The sequence below is a fragment of the Camelus dromedarius genome, chromosome 21, assembly GCF_036321535.1.
Source record: "Camelus dromedarius isolate mCamDro1 chromosome 21, mCamDro1.pat, whole genome shotgun sequence".
NCBI lineage: Eukaryota > Metazoa > Chordata > Mammalia > Artiodactyla > Camelidae > Camelus > Camelus dromedarius.
This window is the reverse complement of record NC_087456.1, coordinates 19,886,345-19,909,940: the sequence shown is the minus strand read 5'-3', so window position 1 is coordinate 19,909,940 and position 23,596 is coordinate 19,886,345. Positions and strand designations below refer to the sequence as shown.

The window sequence follows — 23,596 nt, the reverse complement described above, 5'->3', positions numbered from 1 at the left end:
TCATACCTAACCTATGATCCAGTCTAGTTAATTCCACTTCCTTAATAACTCTGAATCCACTTACTTCCTTCCAGCCCCACAGCTCTATTTCCTCAGTACAGATCACCAGCACTCTTTGCACAGATTATTGTGAAAGCCCTTTAATGTGTTGCACTGCCTCTAATTTTGCACTGTTCTAACCCGTTCTCCACAATGGATTGAACAATCTTTCTAAAAAATACAACTCACATCATGTCACTTTCTTGCTCCAAACCTGCTGAGAAGGCCCATAACTGCTTATTATAACACAAAAAAAATCTTTTTTTTTTAACTTGAAGCAATTGCTTTTATTTATTTGTCTCTTTGTTTTAACTGAAATACAGTTACAATGTATCAATTTCTGGTGTACAGCACAATGTCTCAGCCATGCATATACATACATATATTTTTTTTCATATTCTTTTTCATTAAAGGTTATTACAACATATTGAATATAGTTCCCTGTGCTATACAGAAGAAATTTGTTTTTTAAAATCTATTTTTATACATAGCGGCTAACATTTGCAAGTCTCAAACTCCCAAATTTATCCCTTCCCACTCCCATTCCCCCAGTAACCATAAGATTGTTTACTATGTCTGCAAGTCTGTTTCTGTTTCGTAAATGAGTTCATTATAGTGTCCTCTTTTTTTCCTTTTTTAAGGTTCCACATATAAGTGTTATCCTATGGTATTTTTCTTTCTCTTTCTGGCTTACTTCATTAGAATGATAATCTCTAGGTCCATCCATGTTGCTCCAAATGGCATTATTTTATTCTCCCTTATGGCTGAGTTGTATTCCATTGTATATATACCACAACTTCTTTACCTAGTCATCTGACAACAAACATTTAGGTTGCTGCCATATCTTGGCTACTGTATATAGTGCTGCTGTGAATGAGTGCATGTATCTTTTCGGATTAGAGTTCCCTCCAGATATATGCCCAGGCATGGGATGGCTGGATCATATGGTAAGTCTATTTTTAGTTTTCTGAGGAATCTCTGTACTTTTTTCCATAATGGCTGCACCAAACCACATTCCCACCAACAGTGTAGGAGAGTTTCCTTTTCTCCACACCTTCTCCAGCACTTATTGTTTGTGGACTTAACACAAAAAAATCTTTTATAATCAGAAACTTGCTAATCTTTTGAGCCTCAACCTCTCTACTGCTCTACTCTCTACTATTTCCCCTAGATTCATTTTTCCCTTTTATTCTGCTCTAGCCAAACAGAATATTGACAGTTGCCAAACACAAAGTGCTCTCTTCTTGTTTTCTAGGTTTTAATCCATGATGTGCCTGAAACCAGTAATGTCCTTTCTCTCCCCTTTATCTCCATCTTCTTTACTTGGCTAGCACTTACTTGTCCTGCCTCAGCTCAGATATCAGTTCCTCCTGCAAGCCTTTCATAACCCTCCTAGGACAGTGTATTTCCACAGTCATGTGCTTACTTAGTACCAGTCATGACTCCCATCTTGCTAGACTACACTTGTTAGTTACTTGGTTCCTGCCCTCACACATAAAACACTCAAAGGCAAGCTCACCAACAGTTTTATAGTGCCTGGCATACAATAAGTATCTGTTGACTTAATAACCTTGTATGGTTGTACAAAATAAGATAAGAAAAATATTTTATAAAGAGGAGAATTCGTCTATCATGCAAAGTCAACTAGTCTATCTTAATTAAAATCTTTTTGTGGTAGGCAGAATAATGACAGAAACAACCATGTCCCAATCTTCAATCCTATAAATATGTTAGATTACACTGCAAAAGGGAATTAAGGCTGCAGATGGAATTAAGTTTCCTAATCAGGTGACTTAAAAAGGGAGATTATCCTGAATTACTGGGTGGACCTAATACAGTCACAAAGGTTCTTAAACATGGAAAAGAAAGTCAGAAGTTATCGACATGCCCTTGCTAGCTTTGAAAAGAGAGGAAAGACACCACAAGAGGAGAAATGCAGGCAGCCTGTAGAAGGTGAAAAGGGTAAGGAAGCTGATTTTCTCCTGGAGCCTCCAGAAAAAAACGCAGCATTGTTGCCACGTTGATTTTAGCCCAGTGAGACCTGTGTTAGATTCCTGACCCATAGAACCGTAAGATAATACATTTGGTTTTGACCCACTAAATTTGTGGTAATTTGTTATATCAGCAATAGAAAACTAATACACAATTAATATTGTTTTTTTTTTTAAAGTTAATTTTGGCTAGTGACCTTAAAAGTCCCTTCTGATTCTAAAAGTATTCAAAACTATATAAACCAAGAACTCTTATTATTACATAGAGAACTGCTAACTTTCAGAATTGATACTGTCTGTCTTCACCGGTCAATCCCTTAACGAGGGAAGAGTAAAAAGACAGGCAACTGTTTCTACAGGTCACTTTCCAGAGAAATTTTAGTTTAAAAGGGCTGAAACATTTTCTAGGAGCAGAGATAAGGTAAACCAGGACTTCAGAATTATGGAAGTTTAGTGTATAGTCTGTAGAGAGTTAAATTGTGTCTTTACTTGCCTAACTGACAGAAGGGGTTACAACCCCCAAATATCAACCCCAGCACCAATCATTCTTCTTACAGGAATTTAGCTAGGCTTTTACATTTCTAAATTTGAATGCATTTAGGGTATACACACTTCTGTTCACCATAGTTCACATCAATCTGAATGATCTCAATCCTGGCCATGACTACCAGTATATAAATCACTCAACTGGCTCCAACAGGCATTCAAGTTTAGAGGCCAGGTATAAAGGTTCTGCTACAATCAAAGCCAGATATGTAAGATGAAAATACGCCTTGAGGATTCATACTTACGGCATTACAGGTTATGACTGTAGACATCAATTAACATTCCAGCAGACCTGTTACAGCTAATATTAAACTAGGATGGCACTGGAAGTATGTTTTTAGAAATGTACCTTATAGGAGAGAGGCAGGGTTAGGTAAACTTGAACATAGAGTATTAACAAGATTCCAAGAGCTAAGAAAGATACTGACAAAAGAGGTAAGATGGGCTTAAAGTCAAACTAAACCAAGTACTTAATTTTGTTGAATGTTGTTCCTAGTCATGCCACTTAAAAATCATCTTGTGACATACATAAAAGACAGCTACCATTAAAAGCACCTATTTCATGCTGGGTATTTTACAAAGTGCTTAACAAACAGCATCACTCATTCTAAGGACAATTCTGCAAAACATGTGGGATCAGCCTACCTTCAGACTAAGAAAGAGGCTCAGGGAAATGAATTATTTTTCTAAGGTCCCACAGATGGCAACAGGCAGAGCCAAAATTCAAACCTGAAGTCTTTTCCCACTACACAACCCTAACTCCAAGCCACCGACCCATTTCCAAGGTTTGTTTCCCTCTAGCTTTCATGTCATCCTTGTCACCTCCCAGCTGGCCACACTATGAAGGCCTGAGTGGAAACAAATCAGGGCAACGAATAGTGGCAAATCAATCTGGAAAGGTCTTCCTTCCTCAGTTTTCATGTGCTGTCTATCTCTGGCTTCCTGTCATTTGCTGAACTGTGTTGTCAACTGCTTAGATACTATGGTGACTGAATAAATGTCCATATTGTTATGGTACCCATTAGACACTTAATCTGAACTTGTTTCTTACAACCATACAAAATTTATGAGCTAGTGGCTGCCATAGGCTTGGGGGGAGGGATGAACAGGGAGTGATGCTAATGGGTACAGAGTTTCTTTTAAGAGGAGGATAAAATGTTCTAGAATTAGATACTGGTGATGGTTGCACAACGTTGTAAATATACTAATGCCACTAAATTGTACACCTCATAAAGGTGAACTTTATGGCATGTAAATTATATCTCTACAAAAAATTTGTGGCTATAATTAAAGAGTCAAAGTGTTGGAGAAGTTGTGGAAAAACTGCAGCCCTCATATATTGCTGCTAGGAATGTAAAATGGTGTAGCCACTTTGGAAAACAGTTTGACAGGACCTTAAAAAGTTAAATATAGAGTTACTTTATGATCCAGTAATTCTATTTCTAGGCATATATAACCAAAAACAAACAAAAAAACCCACTGAGATACACCCACAAAAAAAATTTACATGCAATGTTCATAGGAGCATTATTCATTATAGTCAAAAAGTAGAATCATTTCAAATGCTCATCAACAGGTAACAAATGAAATGTGGTATATCCATGAAACAGAATGTTATTTGACCATAAAAAGGAATAAGGCACTGATAAATGTCAGCATAGGTGGATCTTGAAAATATGCTAAGTGAAAGAAGCCAGTGATAAACGACCATAAATTGTATCATTCCACTTGTACAAAATGTTCAGAGTAGGCAAATCTATAGAGAAAGACAGTGATTAGTGGTTGCCTAGGGCTGGGGTGGCTCGGGAAATAGGGACTAACTGCTAATAGGTTTTTTTTTTGTGGTGGTGAAAAAGTTCTAGAACTGACTGTGGTCATGACTGCACAGCTTTGTGAATATACTAAAAATCACTCAATTGTACACTTTAATATATGAGTGAATATATGGTATGTGAATTATATCTCAATCAAGCTGTTAAAAATGTACTGGATCATTATCATTTGATTTTAGGATATTTACCTGAAGCTATGCTAGATTTAACTGTACTGAAAATGATGTAATGCAGTTTTGAAAACCTGTTGAACTTATCAAAGAGATTCAATTCCTTTCAGGAAAAAACATTTTTGTAATGTAATAACAACTAGACTTCCCTGGGGCCAAGTTAAGGCTTTAGCAGGTCTATAGGAATTCTTATTTCTGTCTCCAGAAAACTAGTAAACATGATGTCTCCTACTACTATTGCTCCATTTTTTTTCCCACCAGTACTAGCTTTTGGATACATGAAAAATTATTACAAATTAAACTAGGTAAGGAAGCATTAATACTGAATAAATTCACCTTAATGTATGTTTCCAAAACAATGTTGAGAGGACGCTCATCTACAAAAAAATTATTTCTGGTTTGGAATTGAATATTATGTTTTATAAGTCATTTTGTTTCACATTTGAGAAGCTATTCTATTATTAGAAAAGTACTTATCTGCAAAATTTTGAAACTTTCATTTACTTAGGATCTTAGAATTAAATAGTACAGAAGAATAAATATGCACATGTCTAATCTCTAACCATACTCTGCATTATTAGTTTTGACATACAGAATGGATTAGCAAGAAACAAGATGGAAGACATCTTTAGGAGACCTATACAGTACTCCAGCTAAAGATGATGATTAAAACCAAAGAAGAATGTACCAGTGTGCCCCTTACATATGAAAAATTACAGACACACTAGAGGTGAAACACCAAATTTTAATCAACTTTATATATGCCATCTCTATTCAGAAATCTGAGAAATTCACAGCTCAAGAAGGAATTTTATAGTTATATGTAGATGAACATCGTCATTACACAGATGCAGAAACTGAAGTATAGAATGTTTAAGTCTCACCAAGTGACCCAGAACCAGAAATAAGATTTGAACTTAGGTTCCTACTTCAATTTTCTTATACTCTTAAACTCATTTTATTAAACATACATTAATTTTTAAAATAATCTGTATAAAGACTACCCGTAAGTTTTATAAATCATAAATTTCAAGTGCATTAGGGGATAGTAATTCTACACATATGTGCTCACTGGATAGTAAGTACTAGATAACTTTAAATTACATAATCACACCTAGGGTAACTGGAATAAGGTCATGGAAGGAAGAAACAAAAGGAGCCATGAATCTTGAAGCTATGATTGACCATACATAATACATATGCAACTAGGTCTCAGTTCTTAAAAACATCACAAGATCAGATTAGAGCAGAACAGTCAAATAGTCCTTGGATTATGGTTACAAAATAAATCAATTTATATACAAATAGCACTACTGATGTTTACACTTAGGTCTTTTAAGAAAATGCTTTCATATCTCTTGTCAAAAATTATTTTAATTTGCTTTAAGTCTGCTAAGGAAAAGCAAAGGAAAAGGGATCAGTTAACTGGAAAGCCAAACGATAAGTAACATTAAAAAGTTATCAAATTGACCTACAGAATAAATAAGGATTGATTTGTAGAAACTGGAAAGTTTCACATTTTACTCCAAATAAACAAATACAAGTAAAAAAACAGGATATAGACAGACTGACCATATTTCTAATCAGCCAAAGAAGCAGAAGAGTGCAGAAGATGAGAGGAGACACTCTATTTTGTTCACTAGAGCCTTACGCCAACTGTTGGTGCCAGTCTAGGATGTCCAGAACTCTCTAGTTCCACGTTTCTGATCAAAAATAACCAGAGGCTGCCTTTTCCCAAGAGCTCCCTGTGATTTTGGCAAAAAACCCCATAGCTCCAAAGTTTAACTGTGAAACTTATACCAGATGAGAAATACTCTGAATTACTTTGTAACCAAAGTAATATAAAGCTAGATGTCATTCAACATTGTTATATAATGTATATTAATCTATGTTAATGTTAATTACTCACCTACTAAGTGAGATGGAAAGATTCTATAAAGAGGCTGAGTAAAATTGTACTAGCCCATAAACTCCCAGGTTAGAAATCAAAGCCAAAGTGATGACAGAAGGAAATTTTTAAGGCTAATATTGGTAGATACTAGTCTAATATAGGAAGGAGGCTATATATATTTAAAGTACCTAATGTGAAGACATGTACAAAGAATGTCATTTCAAAGCATTTGTTATAGCAAAATGCAGGACCAGGCATAAAGAAACGGTTAAATAAATTATGGTACACCCATGCAATGGAACACTATAGAGACATGTCACACGCAAGGCATACCACACAGCTGTGCCCATATGTGTTATCATAGAACTAGCTCTGGAATATATTGAGAAGAAAAGCAAGAAGCAAGAGTACACACAGTATGGAATGGGAAGATGGTTTATTCTTAAAGAATAGTGTAAATAATAACTTTCTAAAAATACCTTGTGATAGCTTCTTAACAGTGCCTCTTTTGCTCCTTGAACTTCTTTTTCCAGGTGTTTTTTGATCCTTTCCCAGGAAGGCCGGTCCATCTCTGGCGCCTTCACAAGAAGTGTTTTCCGAGTTCTCACTTGCATCCACCTCACAGCTTGGTGTGCAGCTTTCATTATTGTTGAGACTGTCCTGCTCAAACACTTCAGGTTTGCCCATTGCACTGTCACTGCTGGTCAGAAGCTCATGGCCATCCCCATCAAGTTGATTTTCATTTTCATCTGACGCAGAGGGCAAGCATGTCACTATACTTCCCACGCTGTCATCAGGATGACGTTCATCTTGAGGTTCTATCTGCAGATTATATGTAGGAGTTTCGCTGTCATCCATTAGAGCATCTTTTGTTGAATCACTTAAATTTCATTAAAGTCTTTCAATGTCTACAATGACAAAAAGAAAAAACTACTTCATTTTCTAAACTCTGGATTTTCAGTGATCTTTGATTTTCTTCTTCTCTTGGATTGTTTTACTTTGAGTAGAAAAGAGAAGGAAATGACCAAAGCTCATTCCTACTACTTCCACCCAACTCGCAATCCCACCAACATCACCTAGTTCCTGCTTGAATACAATGGTTCTCAACCCTGGCTGCATGTTTATTACATGTGACGCTTGTCAAATTTCTATCTTAGACGTATGAAATCAGAATCTCTGGGAATGGAGCCCAAGTACTGACATATTTTTTGAGGTTTTCTAGATTATACTAAGGTGCATCATATTGGAACAAATGCCTTGATGAAAGAAAATTTTGGTTAAATGAGGTTGTCTGCTAAAACGAATCACTTATATTATATCTGGACACTTACCAGACAACTGAAAGTTAGCTGTGTAAGTCCTTATCTGGCCAAACAGCAACAATATTTGCAAATGAAAACATTTAGAAATATTTTCTAAATAAATTGGAAAAAAATATGGGTGAAAATTCAGGTAGCATTTTTATTTATACTATATTCTCATTACATGCTTTACTTCCTAAATATAAGCCCTGAAAAGTACCTTAGAATTGTCAGCAAACTCCTTTTATATGATTTTTGAAAAAGAGAGGACCATGATTAACTCTAGGCTATTTAGTCAGACTTGGAAAAAATCTAAATCTGCTCCAAGAATCCTTCCAACATTTTAAGGATAAACCAAATAGATTCTAAGCCCTTTATCAGTCATGTTTTATCCCTTCTCATCATCCAAAAGTATATTACACTTAAGAAAAGTGATGCCAGCCAGATCTAGATATTTTTATGCTTGCCAAGCATTACTGTGGGTTTGAAACAAATACAATATTTCAGTAATTTTCAGAAAAGGAGACAGAATGTTTTAAATTCTTCAAATTAATAAAAAGAAACATTTAATTGCTCTTTAGAAACAGTAAGTATACTGTAAATAAATATATTTTATATTTAAATAAAGTACAATTCTTCAAAAACATGAAAACAAAGGACAAAATAAAACATGAGCCCTAAACCGATCATATCGTATGCTTTCAACTTATTTTGCAACTGGAATATTTTATTTGATTCAGACATGAAAGTACCGTTCGTCAAACATAAAAACATCTAAATCTGGCTAGTATCATTTTCCTTAAAGTATATGCTATGTATCTCCACCAATAGGTAGGTAATATAAAAAGTAAAATGATTTAACTTAACTAGAATAACTTAGTTTAGATTTAAAATGAATTCTAACTGGGGTATAATTTTTAATTTAAAAGGTTATTATTTTAATGAAGCATCTTCAAGGCTACTATCATGAGATAATCCAAACTCAAATGAATTTAAAAATGCATGTGGCTAAAATGGCAAAAGCAACCCAAATGTCTACTGACAGATGAACAGATAACTAAAATGTAATATATTCATACAATGGAGTATTATTCAACCATAAAAAGGAATGAAGTTTTCATACCTGCCAACACATGGATCAACCTTGAAAACATCATGCTAAGTGAAATACGCCAGACACAAAAGGATAAATACCATGATTCCACTTACATGAAATATTGGTAATAGGCAAATTCATAGAGTCAAAGTACATTACAGGGGCTAAGGACAGAGGGTGGGGAAGGGAGTTACAGCTTAATGGTTACAGAGATTTTGCTTAGGGTGATGGAAAAGATCCAGAAAGAGGCAGTGGTGATGGCTGCACAACAGTGTCAATGTCATCAACACCACTGAATTGTATACTTAAAAATGGTTAAAATGGCACATTTTATGTCACATATATTTTATCACAGTAAAAACAATGAGAATTTTATGTGGCTATGTAGGAGAAATGTCAGCCCTTAAAACTGCTAACAGCCCCAGTTGTTTTCTAATTCAAATAATCAACTTATTTCCTGACATGTATTTACAGTTGAAAGTAAAAAGGTTTTATTTTACCTGAAAAAGACACAGAGTTCTCATGCCAAGGGGGAAGGTGGGAAGCAGAAGGCGTCCAGAGCTCCCCAAACAATAAAGTCACCTCTTGTTGTGTCTCTGTCATGCATCAGAAATGGTGCCAGGTACTTTACATATCTTATTTCTAACTCTTCAAACAAGCCTACGTGAGGAGTATTCATACTATGGTTTAGATGAAGCATCTCAGGCTTGGAAAGGCAAAAGTAACTTGTTTAAGATCATATTCCTGGAAAGAAGTGCAACTGGATCTGAAACCAGGTCTTCCTGATTTGAATCCTGTGTAGTACGCTTACTGGCTGAGAACACAGGCAGAACAAGGCTCAAATTCTGGCCCTGCCATTTAACAAACTCTGTGTGTGACCTTAGGCAAGTTAACATCATCTCCAGGCTTTAATTTTCTCATTTGTAAAAGTGGAGAACTGTAATACCTACCTCGAAGGTCATTTGTGAGGTTCAGACATGGCTGGTGAAGCACTAATAGAGTGCTTGGCCCACAGTAAATGCTCAAGAAAAGTTACCCATTTATTACTTCTCAAGAAATCTCACAGATTGGCATTAAACACTCTGGCTTACTCAAGTGGGTCTGTAGCCTTACTGAAGGTTCAGAAACGGCTTTTCCAGACCTCCTGGAAATGATTTGGTTCCTGATGATAGACTAAAGCTAACTAGAATCACTTGAGAATGTTCAAGTATTAATTTATGATACGGATATCTTATTCAGTTCCTGGAATGCTTAACTGTCTGTTCTGCACACCATTTAAGATGATGAAGATACCTAGAAATTAGTGATTAAGGCTCCTTGGTGAGTATAAAATTACAGATCACATTTCGCAACTTTGTTGAGTGTCATGCACCAGGCCCTGAGTTAAACTCTTCAGACCAATACTCTATGCATCAGCTGAGATCCTGAGGCCGCACTTACTAATCATGCTCTGTGGACAATGTGGAGAAAGTAAGTGAAAGAATACTTCACTCCAGCTGTGGTATACCTACCTCAATGAAGAATCTCCACCCTACATTAGAGGACACATCTTTAATAATCAAGAAGTTCAAGTTCCTGGAAGTTCTCTTTCCCTGGGAACTGCTGGATCCACACAATACACAATATCCTATGCAGCCCACCTTCTTCTGTTGATAACTTTTTTGTTTTTTAAAGACATACTAATACACTATTTAAGTTAAATAGCTATTAAAAGTAAAGTAGGCCTTCCTTTCTTTGGGCCTCAAGACGTTTTGCCTCCTGTTATTTGATGAGGATGTAACTAGTTTAATTCTCAAAAAGCTACTTTGTAAACTACTTCCTAACACTAATACAGTCTTTCTAAGGTGTGAACATTCTGTAATTATTCTTAATAGACCTCTACCAAATTCTTCAAGGTTTTGCTCAAAAGTCACTCGAATTTGTCTTCCCTGACTTCTCCATTCCAAAAGACCCATATGTAATGTACGCCTCTAGTGCTCTGTACCACATATGGAGTCCTTGTCAAATATGGCTCTGCACTATATATATTTGCATGTGTGTCCTACCAGATTTAAGCCATCTGAATACCCATAACCTAGTCATAGGTAATTTTTATTTTTTACATTGTCTAGCCCTGGGTCTTATACTTATTAGATACATGAAGGATTAGGAAACTTATTTGGCGTCTACCTGTATTCCTAACAAATTTCAATTGGAACACTTCAAGCAATAGGATAACTTTTTTTTAAAAGTATAGTCGGTTTACAATGTTGTGTTAATTTCTGGAGTACAGCATAGTGATTCAGTTATACATATGTATGTATATATATTGCTTTTCATATTCTTCTTCATTATAGGCTACTACAAGGTATTGAATATAGTTTCCTGTGTTAAACAGTAGGAACTTATTGCTTATCTATTTTATATATAGGAGTTAGTATCTGCAAATCCTGAGCTCCTAATTTATCCCTCCACCCCCCTCTTTCCCTCCTGGTAACCAAAAGTTTGTTTTCTGTGAGTCTGTTTCCGTTTTGTAAATAAGGTCATTTGTGTCATTTTTTAAGATTCCACGTATAAGTGGTATCATATGGTATTTTTCTTTCTCCTTCTGGCTTACTTCACTTAGTATGACCATCTCCAGGTTTACCCACATTGCTGTAAATGGTATTGTTTTATTCTTTTTATGGTTGAGTAGCATTCCATTGTATATATATACCACAATTTCTTCACCCAGTCATCTGTCGATGGACATTCAGGTGGTTTCCATGTCTTGGCTATTGTAAATAGTGCTGCTATGAACATTGGGGTGCACATATCTTTTCGAATTTGAGTTTCTTCCAGATATATGCCCAGGCACTGGATTGCTGGATCATATAGTAAGTCTTATTTTTAGTTTTCAGTAATCTCCATACTGTTTTCCATAGTGGCTGCACCAAACTACATTCCCACCAACAGTGTAGGAGGGTTCCCTTTTCTCCACACCTTCTCCAGCATTTATCACCTGTGAACTTTTTAATCATGGTCATTCTGACTGATGAACTTTAATGGGATTTCAAATTAGTATAGTCTTATTGCTTTTGAAAACAGTTATAAATAAGTAAGTATTATTTTTGTCTCTTCTTCCTCCTCTTTCCTCTCCCTCAATGCTACACCAACGGAATTTCAAAAGGTTGATCTTCATGTACACCTGTATCTCACTATATGAAAGTTCCTGGGCTAGAGAAAATCACAGGGAGAAAGAGACCCCAGTTGATACAGTCTTTGAATACACAGGAACATTGTATGACACCCTGAGCTTCGAAGTACAGTTGAAATGGCATTCAAAGTTACTTGCTCTATCTAAACTGTCTACTCTGTAAGAGCTCCTATGTCCCTATGTCTGTACCAACTCTCACAAAAAAAACAGCAATTTACTACAATCAGTGCACAGCACTGACTATGGCATATTTTGCCTTTTAAAAACAAGATACTAAGTGCTGTGCAAGTTTCCAGCCTCTTGTGGCAAAACAGAATTCCAAATATGTACACCGTACAAAAGTTATTTGACATGTTGACTCTGTACAGCTGAAGAATTTCAAGCAATCTATCCAAATGAGGCTTAAATAAGACTTGAAAAACAAACCTTTGAGGAAGAAGCTTTAAATAAAGTAACAGACTAACAAGAATAAATCTACATTTGGCAAAAATATATCTCAATCCCAGGTATGATATGACTTTGCATTCAATTCACCTTAATGGATATCTGGTAAGATTGAACATCAGGTGTTACTAACATTTAAAAATAAATTTATAGGAATGGTTAAATATATAACATTATTCAATTATTTTATTACAATGTTTTAAGAAGATTTTGAGTGCCTTTTTTCTGTAATCCATATAAATTAGGCCTAAATACTATACTTTTACCATTGATAGAGGCCAAGATTCTTTTTAAGAATTAAGATGCAACCCCAAGTTTAAATTTGGATGACTTAGAGTCACACCAAAATTCAGAAGACAGTTACCAAACCAATAACATATTCTATTAACTCTAAATTTAAACCTAGCGGGGAGAGGATAGCTCAAATTAGGGGGAGGGGATAGCTCAAATGGTAAAGGGCATGCTTAGCAAGCATGAGGTCCTGGGTTCATTCCCCAGTTCTTCTTCTGAAAGTAAATAAGCCTGACACCTTCCTCCAAGGAAAACAAAACAAAACAAATCTGACTACTCATAGTTAACTCAGAATTCAGGAGGTCACTATATGCATATGTTGTGTTTACGATGGTAACTACACATCACTTTACATTTTGCCGTCTTACTCACCAGACGAGTTCCAGTATCACTTATATCTCATTGCTAAATCTACAGTATTCTGTGCTTAATGTTTTGTTTAGACATATGTACCTATAGGCAATATTACAAATAGTACACCAGCAATCAAAAGTATGCCCCAGAAGAAACGATTCTCAAAAATTCTGCAGTCCAAAATAAAAAATTCATTTTTCATTGAGACCTGTACATATAAAATACATATATATAACTCAAACAAAGATTTCTCAAAACTAAACACACACGAAGCACTCTGATACCTTCTCCATTCTATTCAATACTATTTCCTATTTTTTTAAAATGCTGATCAAGATCTGCTAGGTAGATACCATACCCCACTGACCACAGCAATTAAGGCAGTTTCTAGGAATTAATCGTACCTCAACCTGAGGCCCTCCATCTGAGCACCAGAGAAGTTTGCAGTTATCTCCAAATTTTTTCTGAAAATGATGCAGACTATCTGAAACTCAGACATAAACTTCACTTGAAACGTAATCCCCATAATTTTAATATAGCAATTTTTGCTAATTTCTATCATTCCTTACACATTACAATTTAGCTAAAATACTATGCTTGATTCAGAGTCCCTTACTTGAGACCTTCAGCTATATTCTACATCTGTGCTAACCAATATGGTAGCCACTAATGACACAGGCTACTGAGTACTTAAATATGAACAGTAAGACTAAGGAACTGAATATTTACTTTTACTTATTTTAATTAATTTAAATTTTAAAACAGATATTAATTCAGTTATTGAAAAATGTATATATGTTTAGAACAAACTGGTAATATGAATCTGCTTTTCCACCTATAAATTTTGGGCTATTTAAATATAGATCAAGCATTTCCAATTTGGATACACTTGGAAAAATGTATCCAAATTGAGATGTGCTATATTTGTAAAATATACACCATATTTCAAAGACTTACTATGAATACAAAGAATGTAAAGTAGCTCTTTAATAATTTACTATACTGACTGTATGCTAAAATAATATTTTGATCTAATGGATTAAATAGTTATTAAAATTAATTTCACATTTTAAAAAGCTTTTTCAATGTGGTTGCTAGAAAACACAATTCTATATATGGCTCACTATATTATATTTTTTTTAGACAACATTGCTCCCCATGATACTGCCTTAATAGTACCACAGTAGCCAAAGTCATGGCTCATGACGAAACACTCTGCTCAGGATTCTTTCTGGTTAATACAAGTTATGCTGTTGGCACTTCCTGGTTATAGACATATTATTACTATAATTAAACAACGTAAATATCTAATTAAATAAATAGATACTATAAGCTTTTAAAATTAATTTCTAAGTACTCACTTACATTCTATTTTCAGGATGTAAACCCCAGGATCAAGTTATTCCTTTTTTGTACTTTCTCTTATTCAAGATATTCTTGGTACTTCATAAATATTGAATAGTAATTATAACTAGTAAGACAGGCTTCCAGTAATGTTTACAAATACTTTAATTTCTATATAACAGTATGTACAAAAGTAAACCAGGTTGTTTTAATATTTTTTAGTAAGAATTAAAATACCATTTCATAACAAGGAATTCACTCTTAATACAGAAGAAAGGTCACAGAAAATTTATGTCTGAAGGAGGATAAAAATAAGACAAAATATACAGCAAACTACAAGAATATAAAAGGAAAAACAAGAAAAATAGATGATCAATTGTAGTAAAATATGAAGGCAATCATTCTAACAGAGAATACAACATGGATTTTATTTATACAGAGAAAGTACTCTTAAGATCTATGAAGAAATTAACCAGAGCCATGTGACTCATAAGCCCAAAACAATCTTGGGTCAGGTAAGCTGAGCGAAAGGAAGTATAATTTGTTTCATTTTCCTCAGTCCTCCCTTTCACAGCAGGGCTCAGTTCACGATAGCTTATACATCTACAGGGCCTTTGAGTTCAAAATCCATCGCATAAATGGAAATGACAGGTCAAAAGCCTAACTGTGGGTAAATCCAAGCAGTGCAAAGATAGAGTCACCTCTCTCCTCTTCCCTCTTTCTTATACATGGGCATATACAAATTTTACTTAAACAATAGAGACGCAAATCTCTAAAACAGTGTGAGTGCATGGACATCTTCAGGTATCCAGAAACATTACATTTAGCTACAATTTCTAATAATTTTTTTCATTTAACAAGCATTAATTATAAATTTTAATATATAATTATATATAATTTAATATATAATATATATAATTTTATACATCAGGCTGACTGAATTTATGATTTAAAATGCTCCTAGAATTTAACAACTTCTATTATCACTTGAAGATACAGAGTAGGCAAATCACAGCATATGAATTATCAGTAGCAATACAAGCATTTTTTTCAGTTATTTTCACAGAGTTAACATCACATACTCCGAGAGAACCACAAATTAGAAGATGGAGTCATTTCACTAGGTTCATACATTAGTTATGTTTATTTGGTTTTAAATGCAACTTTATTGTAAAACTTACTGCAACCATACTTTGAAGCCACAGCTAACAGAAGCTAGAACTTGAAAATACTTTTTGGTTCAGACCATAACCACCCCTTTTAAAACAAAAGTTATGCTTACCACTACATATCTACTATATATCTTCATGAAAACTCGATTAATAATTTTTAAACTTTGAATACTTTGCTACACAACTAGTAATATAAAGCAACTTATCTGCACTGTGATCATTAAATACACACATAAAACTACATATTTTGTTTTAAAAGGATAATTCTTGTTAATATAGTGATAAGAGCAAATAGTTCATTAGTACCTTCCCTTAAGAGGCCAAATCAAATAGCATTATCTGAATAAAGTTAATTATTAACATCAGGCAACAATTATTGAATATTTTCTAAGTATCAATAATTATTGAATATTTTCTAATATTTCTTTAGGCAGTGTTTCAGTCATATATAATTTAATATACATTTATGAATTTTAAATTATTCAAATTAAAAATTATACATTTATAAGTTTAACATGTAATTCAATCTTCACACAGGTCCTACAAAGTAGTTCTATAATTATATCCGTATTATAGAGAAGGAAGCAGCAGCAGAAAGATTAAATAAATAGGGCAAGGTCAAACAGTTGATACATGGCAAAGTTATGATTCAAACTCAAAGAACCTGACTCCAGAGCCTGTACCTTTAACCACTATAATCATTTTTATACTAATTTTAAAAATCAAGTGTTCTCATATATATTTTTTGTAAACATCAAATTGATAGCTTTAAGGAAATGGCAACATGAACAACTTCTAGTATCCTGAAAATGTTTTTCAGATATATAGGGTTTAGAAAACAAGCTGAGGCAAAATAACGCAAAACCCACCAATAAGACTATTTATTTGTTGTATTTTTTAAATGTGATGAACTCACTTCTTTAGGTTTACACATTAATTTGTATAACACCCCGTTAAGAGACCATCATCGAGAAGTTGGCATGTACCCTTGTACACACAGAATAATTTCTACTAGGCAGATCACAGATATTTAATGCACCAACATTACAGCCTTTAGCTGTAATGGGAAAATAAAGGGGAAATAAAGGGGAAATAAAATACAAGAGTGTTCAAACTTTAACAGTATACCCCTAATGAACAAAGAAATTGATTACACATATATTCATTGTATGCATGTTTGTTCATAACTTACATGGACATATACTGAACTAATATACATGTGTATATTCATTTTTGAATATATATAAAAGTAAACATTAGGAAACGATGAAAGAATTCTACTTCTGGCAAGTGCAGACTAGTTCATGTCAGACAAACCCTCCTGCTGATAGCAACTAAGGAAGCTGGCAGAGAGCTTCAACTTGGAGGCCAAAAAAGCTGAGCAGAGCCTTGAGGAGACCTACAGAGTTGGCAGAAACAACAGAGCTCAGAATTTGCCAAGAAAGAAGCCTTAGGCTTTCAAGTAGGACCTAAAAGGGCTGCTCCCTAGAAGAACAGGTGAACCTGAAATAGACCAGCCTTCACAGGGACTACAGCCCAGTAGGATGACTTTCATTTCTGGATGAATTAAGATGATTTGCCCTAACATGGCTGCCGGCCAGCATATAAATAAATCCCCTCTGGAAGAAGAAATCAAACAAAGGCTCAAGTTATCTCCACAAGTTTTCATCTATAAGGCACAGAATAGAATCCAAAGTAACCAGGCAAAAAAGAGATCAAGATTTGACCAAAAAAATCTTGGAGGAAAAGCAGTTAAAGAAGCAGATTCCTTAGGAATCCATATACTAGAGTTAACTTACAGAAACTTTAAAATAACTATTAACATGTTCAAGGATGTAAATGGATAGGTGATAAAATTTTAGAAGAACTGATAATATAGTGACAAAAGCAAATAGTTTATTTTGCTTTTTAACCAAATCACTGCATTTGAATTTTCAAAAATCAAATGGCTATTCTAGCTCTAAAAAATACAATAACTGAAATTACTCCAGAATGGGAACTCAAGGGTAAATTTATTAATTTCTAAAAGATTTTTAGAATGAAGAAATGAGTATAACTCTGCAGCTCATGCAAAATGGTGTCTAATAACAAGATAAAAAGATGTAAAATGTGACATCAAAAACATTAAATGGGGGGAGTGGTGAGTACAAATGTAGAGCTTTAGAATGTGTTCAAACTTAAGTTGTTACCAACTTAAAACAGACTGCTAAAAATAGAAGCTGTTATATGGAAGCTTCATGATAACCACCAAGCAAAAACCTGTAACAGATACAGAAAAGATAATGAGAAAGGAGTCTAAGCATACCCACTAAAGAAAGTCATCAAACTTTCAAACAAAGGAAGAGAGCAAGAGAAGAAAAATGTCAGAGGACTCCAATGTGAGATATAGGATGCTGACAGGAAAGGAAAGGGCCAGTTGAGAGAGAAGTGAAGTGTAACAGGAGAGACATTCTGCTATACAAATAATGGTACAGAGACTGAGGAGGTGGGAAGGCACCCAGGACACAGGCAGAGGGACTATCCTTAAACAGAAGGGACATGTTTTTCATTGTGACAGAAGGATTGGGGGTGGTGGGGGGAGGTAATGTTTACATTGAAGTTAAGTAAATGAGGCATTTCTATTTAGTAATATATCTTTCTCAGGGAAACAGGGAGTAGGGTATCTGCTGAATGGGGGAAAGAAGTTGAGAGCAGGGGCTTGCAAAAAAGAGAAGGTTTAAAACAGCCAGTGGAAGTTTGTAGGGGCTGCTGCTCAGGGCCCACTGAAATGAGTTCACTACAAATTCACAGTCTCTGTTTTACTTGGTTATACACACTGTCTTCAAAATCAATCTCATGATGCAAATAAACCACAAAACAGCAGCTAAAAGGAGGCTCTTTGACCTAACCTTCCATGTGAGTTCAAAGCATCAATAGAAAAGATGGAATTTCCCCATGGTAATGGAAAGAGAGAGATTTCTTCAGTCCATCTCAACACCAATCTTCACTTGTACTCCTGTTCTTTAGTCCACACAGCTCGCCATTCTTCTTCCTGCCTTTATATGTGGACACCTGAAAGCAGTTTGTGAAATACTTGCGTCTGGTTTATTTCATTTAAAGAAAAAGAATTCTTAAAATCCTAGACTGGACTGTAACTGTACTCAAATGTATACCAATTTTTTTTAGTAATAGCACTTCATTTAAAAAATCATTTTATTTTTTATGGAAGTACTAGGGATTGAACCCAGGACTTTGTGCATGCTAAGCATATGCTCAGCCACTGAGCTATTACCATCCCCACAAGAGCACCTCATTTTAACCTACCACTTAGATCTCACAAATGCTGTTCACTAAACTTTTATGTTCTGAATAGGTTAGAAACATCACATCCCTAAAATGCCACTTCTTTGGTTGAAATTAGTTTCAAATTTCATCTTATTTCCTCTCAGCAGTTTGGGAGTTTTATAATGTAGATACAAGACTAAATTCTTGTGCCTATATAAGAAAGTCAACATACTGATTTAGGGACTCAGAAAACTTGAGTTCTAGTATTACCTCATTTCCTGGAATATAAGATTCCTCCAAACATTAACATCTGATGATTCTAGTTACTAGTTTCCAAGTTCTCCATTATTTGTCTTGTACTGCCTTAAGTCTAAAACAAATATCACTTTCTAGGGTATTATTATATGAGCTGCAATCACTTGTTACCTACTTAAAAAGTATAGCTACCACCAAACTCACATATTTTCTTCTGCCTTTCCTTATCTTGAAAACCAATGATATAAAGTTGCCCTTTGAATGGAAATGAGTCTCCTGCCCTACTTCCAAAAGAATACTAGTTTTAAACAGTTTACATAATACAGGTGTTAATTCTTTGTTTTTTACCCAGTGCACTTTGTAACCAAAAGCACACATTTGGCAAGCATCAAAGGTTTATAATCAGGACACAAAACAAAGCCAATACATTTCCACATGAAGACTGAACTTTGACCTCAGAAATGGACTGCTTTAACCAAGCTAGTCGGAGGGTAATGTAATCCTGTCTACTATGAGCAAGCTATACTAACTAGATACAGTGGGAGAAAAGGGAGACAGAGAAGACACAACCTTCCCTTAAGTGTTTGTACTCTAAGGTGTCAATATCCAAAATATATAAAGAACTCATACAACTCAATAGCAAAAAAACCCAAATAATCCAATTAAAAATGGGCAGAAGAAGCAAGAATAAACAAATGGGACCTAATGAAACTTACAAGCTTCTGCACAGCAAAGGAAACCAGAAGTAAAACAAAAAGACAATCTATGTAATGGGAAACAATTTTTGCAAATGAAACCAACAAAGGCTTGATCTCCAGAATATATAAGCAGCTCATATGACTCAATAAGAAAAAAATAAACAACCCAATCCAAAAATGGGCAGAAGACCTAAACAAGCAATTCTCCAAGGAAGACATACAAATGATCAATAGGCACATGAAAAAATGCTCAATATCACTAATTATTAGAGAAATGCAAATCAAGACTACAACGAGGTATCACCTCACACCAGTCAGAATGGCCATCATTCAAAAATCCACAAATGACAAATGCTGGAGAGGCTGTGGAGAAAAGGGAACCCTCCTACACTGCTGGTGGGAATGCAGTTTGGTGCAGCCACTGTGGAAAACAGTATGGAGATTCCTCAAAAGACTAGGAATAGACTTACCATATGACCCAGGAATCCTGCTCCTGGGCATATATCCAGAAGGAACCCTACTTCAGGATGACACCTGCACCCCAATGTTCACAGCAGCATTATTTACAATAGCCAAGACATGGTAACAGCCTAAATGTCCATCATCAGATGACTGGATAAAGAAGATGTGGTATATTTATACAATGGAATACTACTCAGCCATAAAAACCAACAATATAATGCCATTTGCAGCAACATGGATGCTCCTGGAGAATGTCATTCTAAGTGAAGTAAGCCAGAAAGAGAAAGAAAAATACCATATGAGATTGCTATATGTGGAATCTAAAAACAAACAAACAAAGCATAAATACAAAACAGAAATAGACTCATAGAAATAGAATACAAACTTGTGGTTGCCAAGGGGGCGGCGGGTGGGAAGAGATAGACTGGGATTTCAAAATTGTAGAATAGATAAACAAGATTCTACTGTATAGCACAGGGAAATATATACAAGATCTTCTGGTAGCTCACAGAGAAAAAAATGTGACAATGAATATATATATGTTCACGTATAACTGAAAAATTGTGCTCTACACTGGAATTTGACACAACATTGTAAGATGATTATAAATCAATAAAAAATGTTAAAAAAAAAATGGGCAGAAGAACTAAACAGACATTATTCCAAGGTGGAAATGCGGATGCCCAAAAGGCACATTAAAATATGCTCAACATCGATAGTCATTAGGAAAATGCAAATCAAAACTACAATGTGATATCATCTCACACCTGTTAGAATGTCCATCATCAAAAAGACAAGAGGTAACAAATGCTGGTGAGAAGGTGGAGAAAAGAGCCTCCTTGTGCACTGTTATTGGGACTGTAAACTGGTAAGCCACTATGGAAAACAGGAAAGGAGGTTCCTTAAAAATCAAAAATAGGACTGCCATATGATCCAGCAGTTCTACTTCTGGGAATATACCCAAAGGAAATGAAAACACTAACTCAAAAAGATAGCTGCACTCCCATGTTCATAGAACATTATTTACAGTAGCCAAGATATGGAAACAACCTAAGTGCCCATCAACAGATGAGTGGATAAACAAGTTGTAGGGTACATATACAATGCAATATTATGCCATTATGAAAAACAAGGAAATTCTGCCATTTGCAACAACATGGATGGAACTTGAGAACATTATACTAAGTGAAATAAGTCAGAAAGAGAAAGACAAATACTGTATGATCTCATTTATATATGGAATATTAAAAAAAAACTCATAGAAAGAGATCATATTTGTGATTACCAGAAGCAGGGGGAAGGGGGAGGGAAAACTGGAGGAAGGTGTCAAAGGTACAAACTCTCAGTTCAAAGATAAATAAATACTAGGGGTACAATGTACAGCATGATGACTATAGCTAACACTGCTGTATGATATATATGAAAGCTGTTAAGAGAGTAAACCCTTAGAGTTCTTATCACAAGGAAACAATTTTTTTTCTTTTTTTGCTTTCTCTTTTTATCGTCCCTGTATGAGGTGATGGATGGAAGTCGAACCATTTATGCTGCACACCTTAAATTTATACAGTGATGTATGCCAATTATATCTCAATAAAATTGAGCGAAAAAGAAGAGTTTATACTCTAACAGGAAAAGGCTGCAAACCTTGTCCTAACCTTCCTTCTCCTGCAAAAACCTTTGCTACAGAGAAGAATGTGATAAATGGCAGGCAAGTTCTTTGAGAATTTAGAATTACACTGAACTCAGAATTACATCAATATCTTATAATAACCTATAAGGAAAAAGAACCTGAAAAATGGTGTTTTTTATATATATATATATATATAAAACTGAATCACTCTGCTGTACACTAGAAACTAACACAATGCTGTAGATCAATTACACTTCAATAAAAAAAATTTTAAATAATTAATCACCTTTCTTCAAAATGCACAGAGGGCAAACAAATAAAAAACAAAGTATCCTGCAAGATACTAGAGAAATATAAAGAGAAATTTCTGAAGTTATAAAAAAATAAAAGGTAAGGTATTTGAGGAAGATCTGTTTTTTAAAAGAATCACTGTGCCTTTTCTTATAAAATAATCTATTAAAATCATTTTGTCATACCTAAAGTATTACTAAAAAATGAAGCTTATATATAGGAATCCTTACAAAACTATAGCTGCTTATAAGAGTTGAAGATCTATAACTAAGCTCAAATTAATTCCATGGTTCTTACCCTTTTCTGGGTCACGGACCTTTTGAAGAATCTGATGAAAGCTAAGAATTGCCTCCTCAGAAAAATACACATATACCACCACTAAGTTACTAATGTTATTTCAAGGGACCCCTTTGAAGTCTATTCTTGGGCCTGAGGTTAAAGATTCTAATTATTCTCAAGAAATTACATTTTACCCATGTCAAATAGGTAGCTACTGTTTTCTATTACTGTAATAAAATATCTAAATAAATATTTATGATATTAATCCTTACTGTGATATGGGACATAACGCTGATATATACTGATTCATATCTTCAGCATACCGAAAGTTAACAGAAAGGCAGGAAAGGAGATAGGTGTAAAAGTGAATATGCTTTCTTATAATTAGTCATTCAAGAAAAAGCACTTTGATTGGGGTATGGAGGTGGGGGAAATTCCGGAGTAAGGCAGTTTATTCTAGGTAAGAAACTCTAAGAAAAGAATAAACCAATAGAGAAAAAATTTGTCCCAGAGGAGGATACCTTCCAATGCTTTGAAAGACTATTGGTAGAATACAATTTTCCCCCAAAGATGTTTTATTTCTGTGGAGAATATTCCCTAAAGAAAACACATATGACAAAAGAGACACTATTAATATATATTCTAGTATAGTCTATTCTTGGTGCAAAGTTTCCTCTACTCAAGTCCAGAAGACATCAAAAGTAGGATGAGAGAGATCAACGGATTCTGACTGCTAAATTAAAGTTTCTGTTCAACTTTCATTGTAGGAAAAAACACTAATTTTTGAATAATCATGTTTTCCTCAAGTTAAAACTTTTTTCTCTCTGGAGCACTATTACTTTTGTTGGCATTGGCATGACAAAGAACTCAACAACAATTTTCTGAAGGAGAGGAAAGAAGAAAGGAGTAAGATTTGTTGTATTCCTACCCCCTCCCCACCCCAAGTTTATAATAAACCATGATCAGTCTGACTTTTGAACTTTCCATGGACAACAGAAAAGGGAAAAAACAAAAGATGAGGAAAGGCAAAATAAGCAACAGGGGATATCATTCTGGATATCTTTCCACATA

General features: G+C 34.7%; 1 protein-coding gene across 3 annotated transcripts in view; it reads right to left on the bottom strand.

The window, feature by feature from the left end:
* The window catches only part of CNST (consortin, connexin sorting protein), a 73,045-nt gene that overhangs the window by 42,593 nt on the left and 6,856 nt on the right, over positions 1-23,596 (bottom strand). For 2 of the 3 annotated variants that reach the window (XM_010992373.3, XM_031438492.2), the window contains exon 2: positions 6,949-7,377. In XM_010992373.3, coding sequence (XP_010990675.3) covers positions 6,949-7,327 — 379 coding nt within the window. In that variant the 5' untranslated portion in view covers positions 7,328-7,377. Of the gene's footprint in view, positions 1-6,948; positions 7,378-23,596 lie in introns of those variants that run through there. The other variant, XM_064477252.1, reaches the window with a different exon arrangement.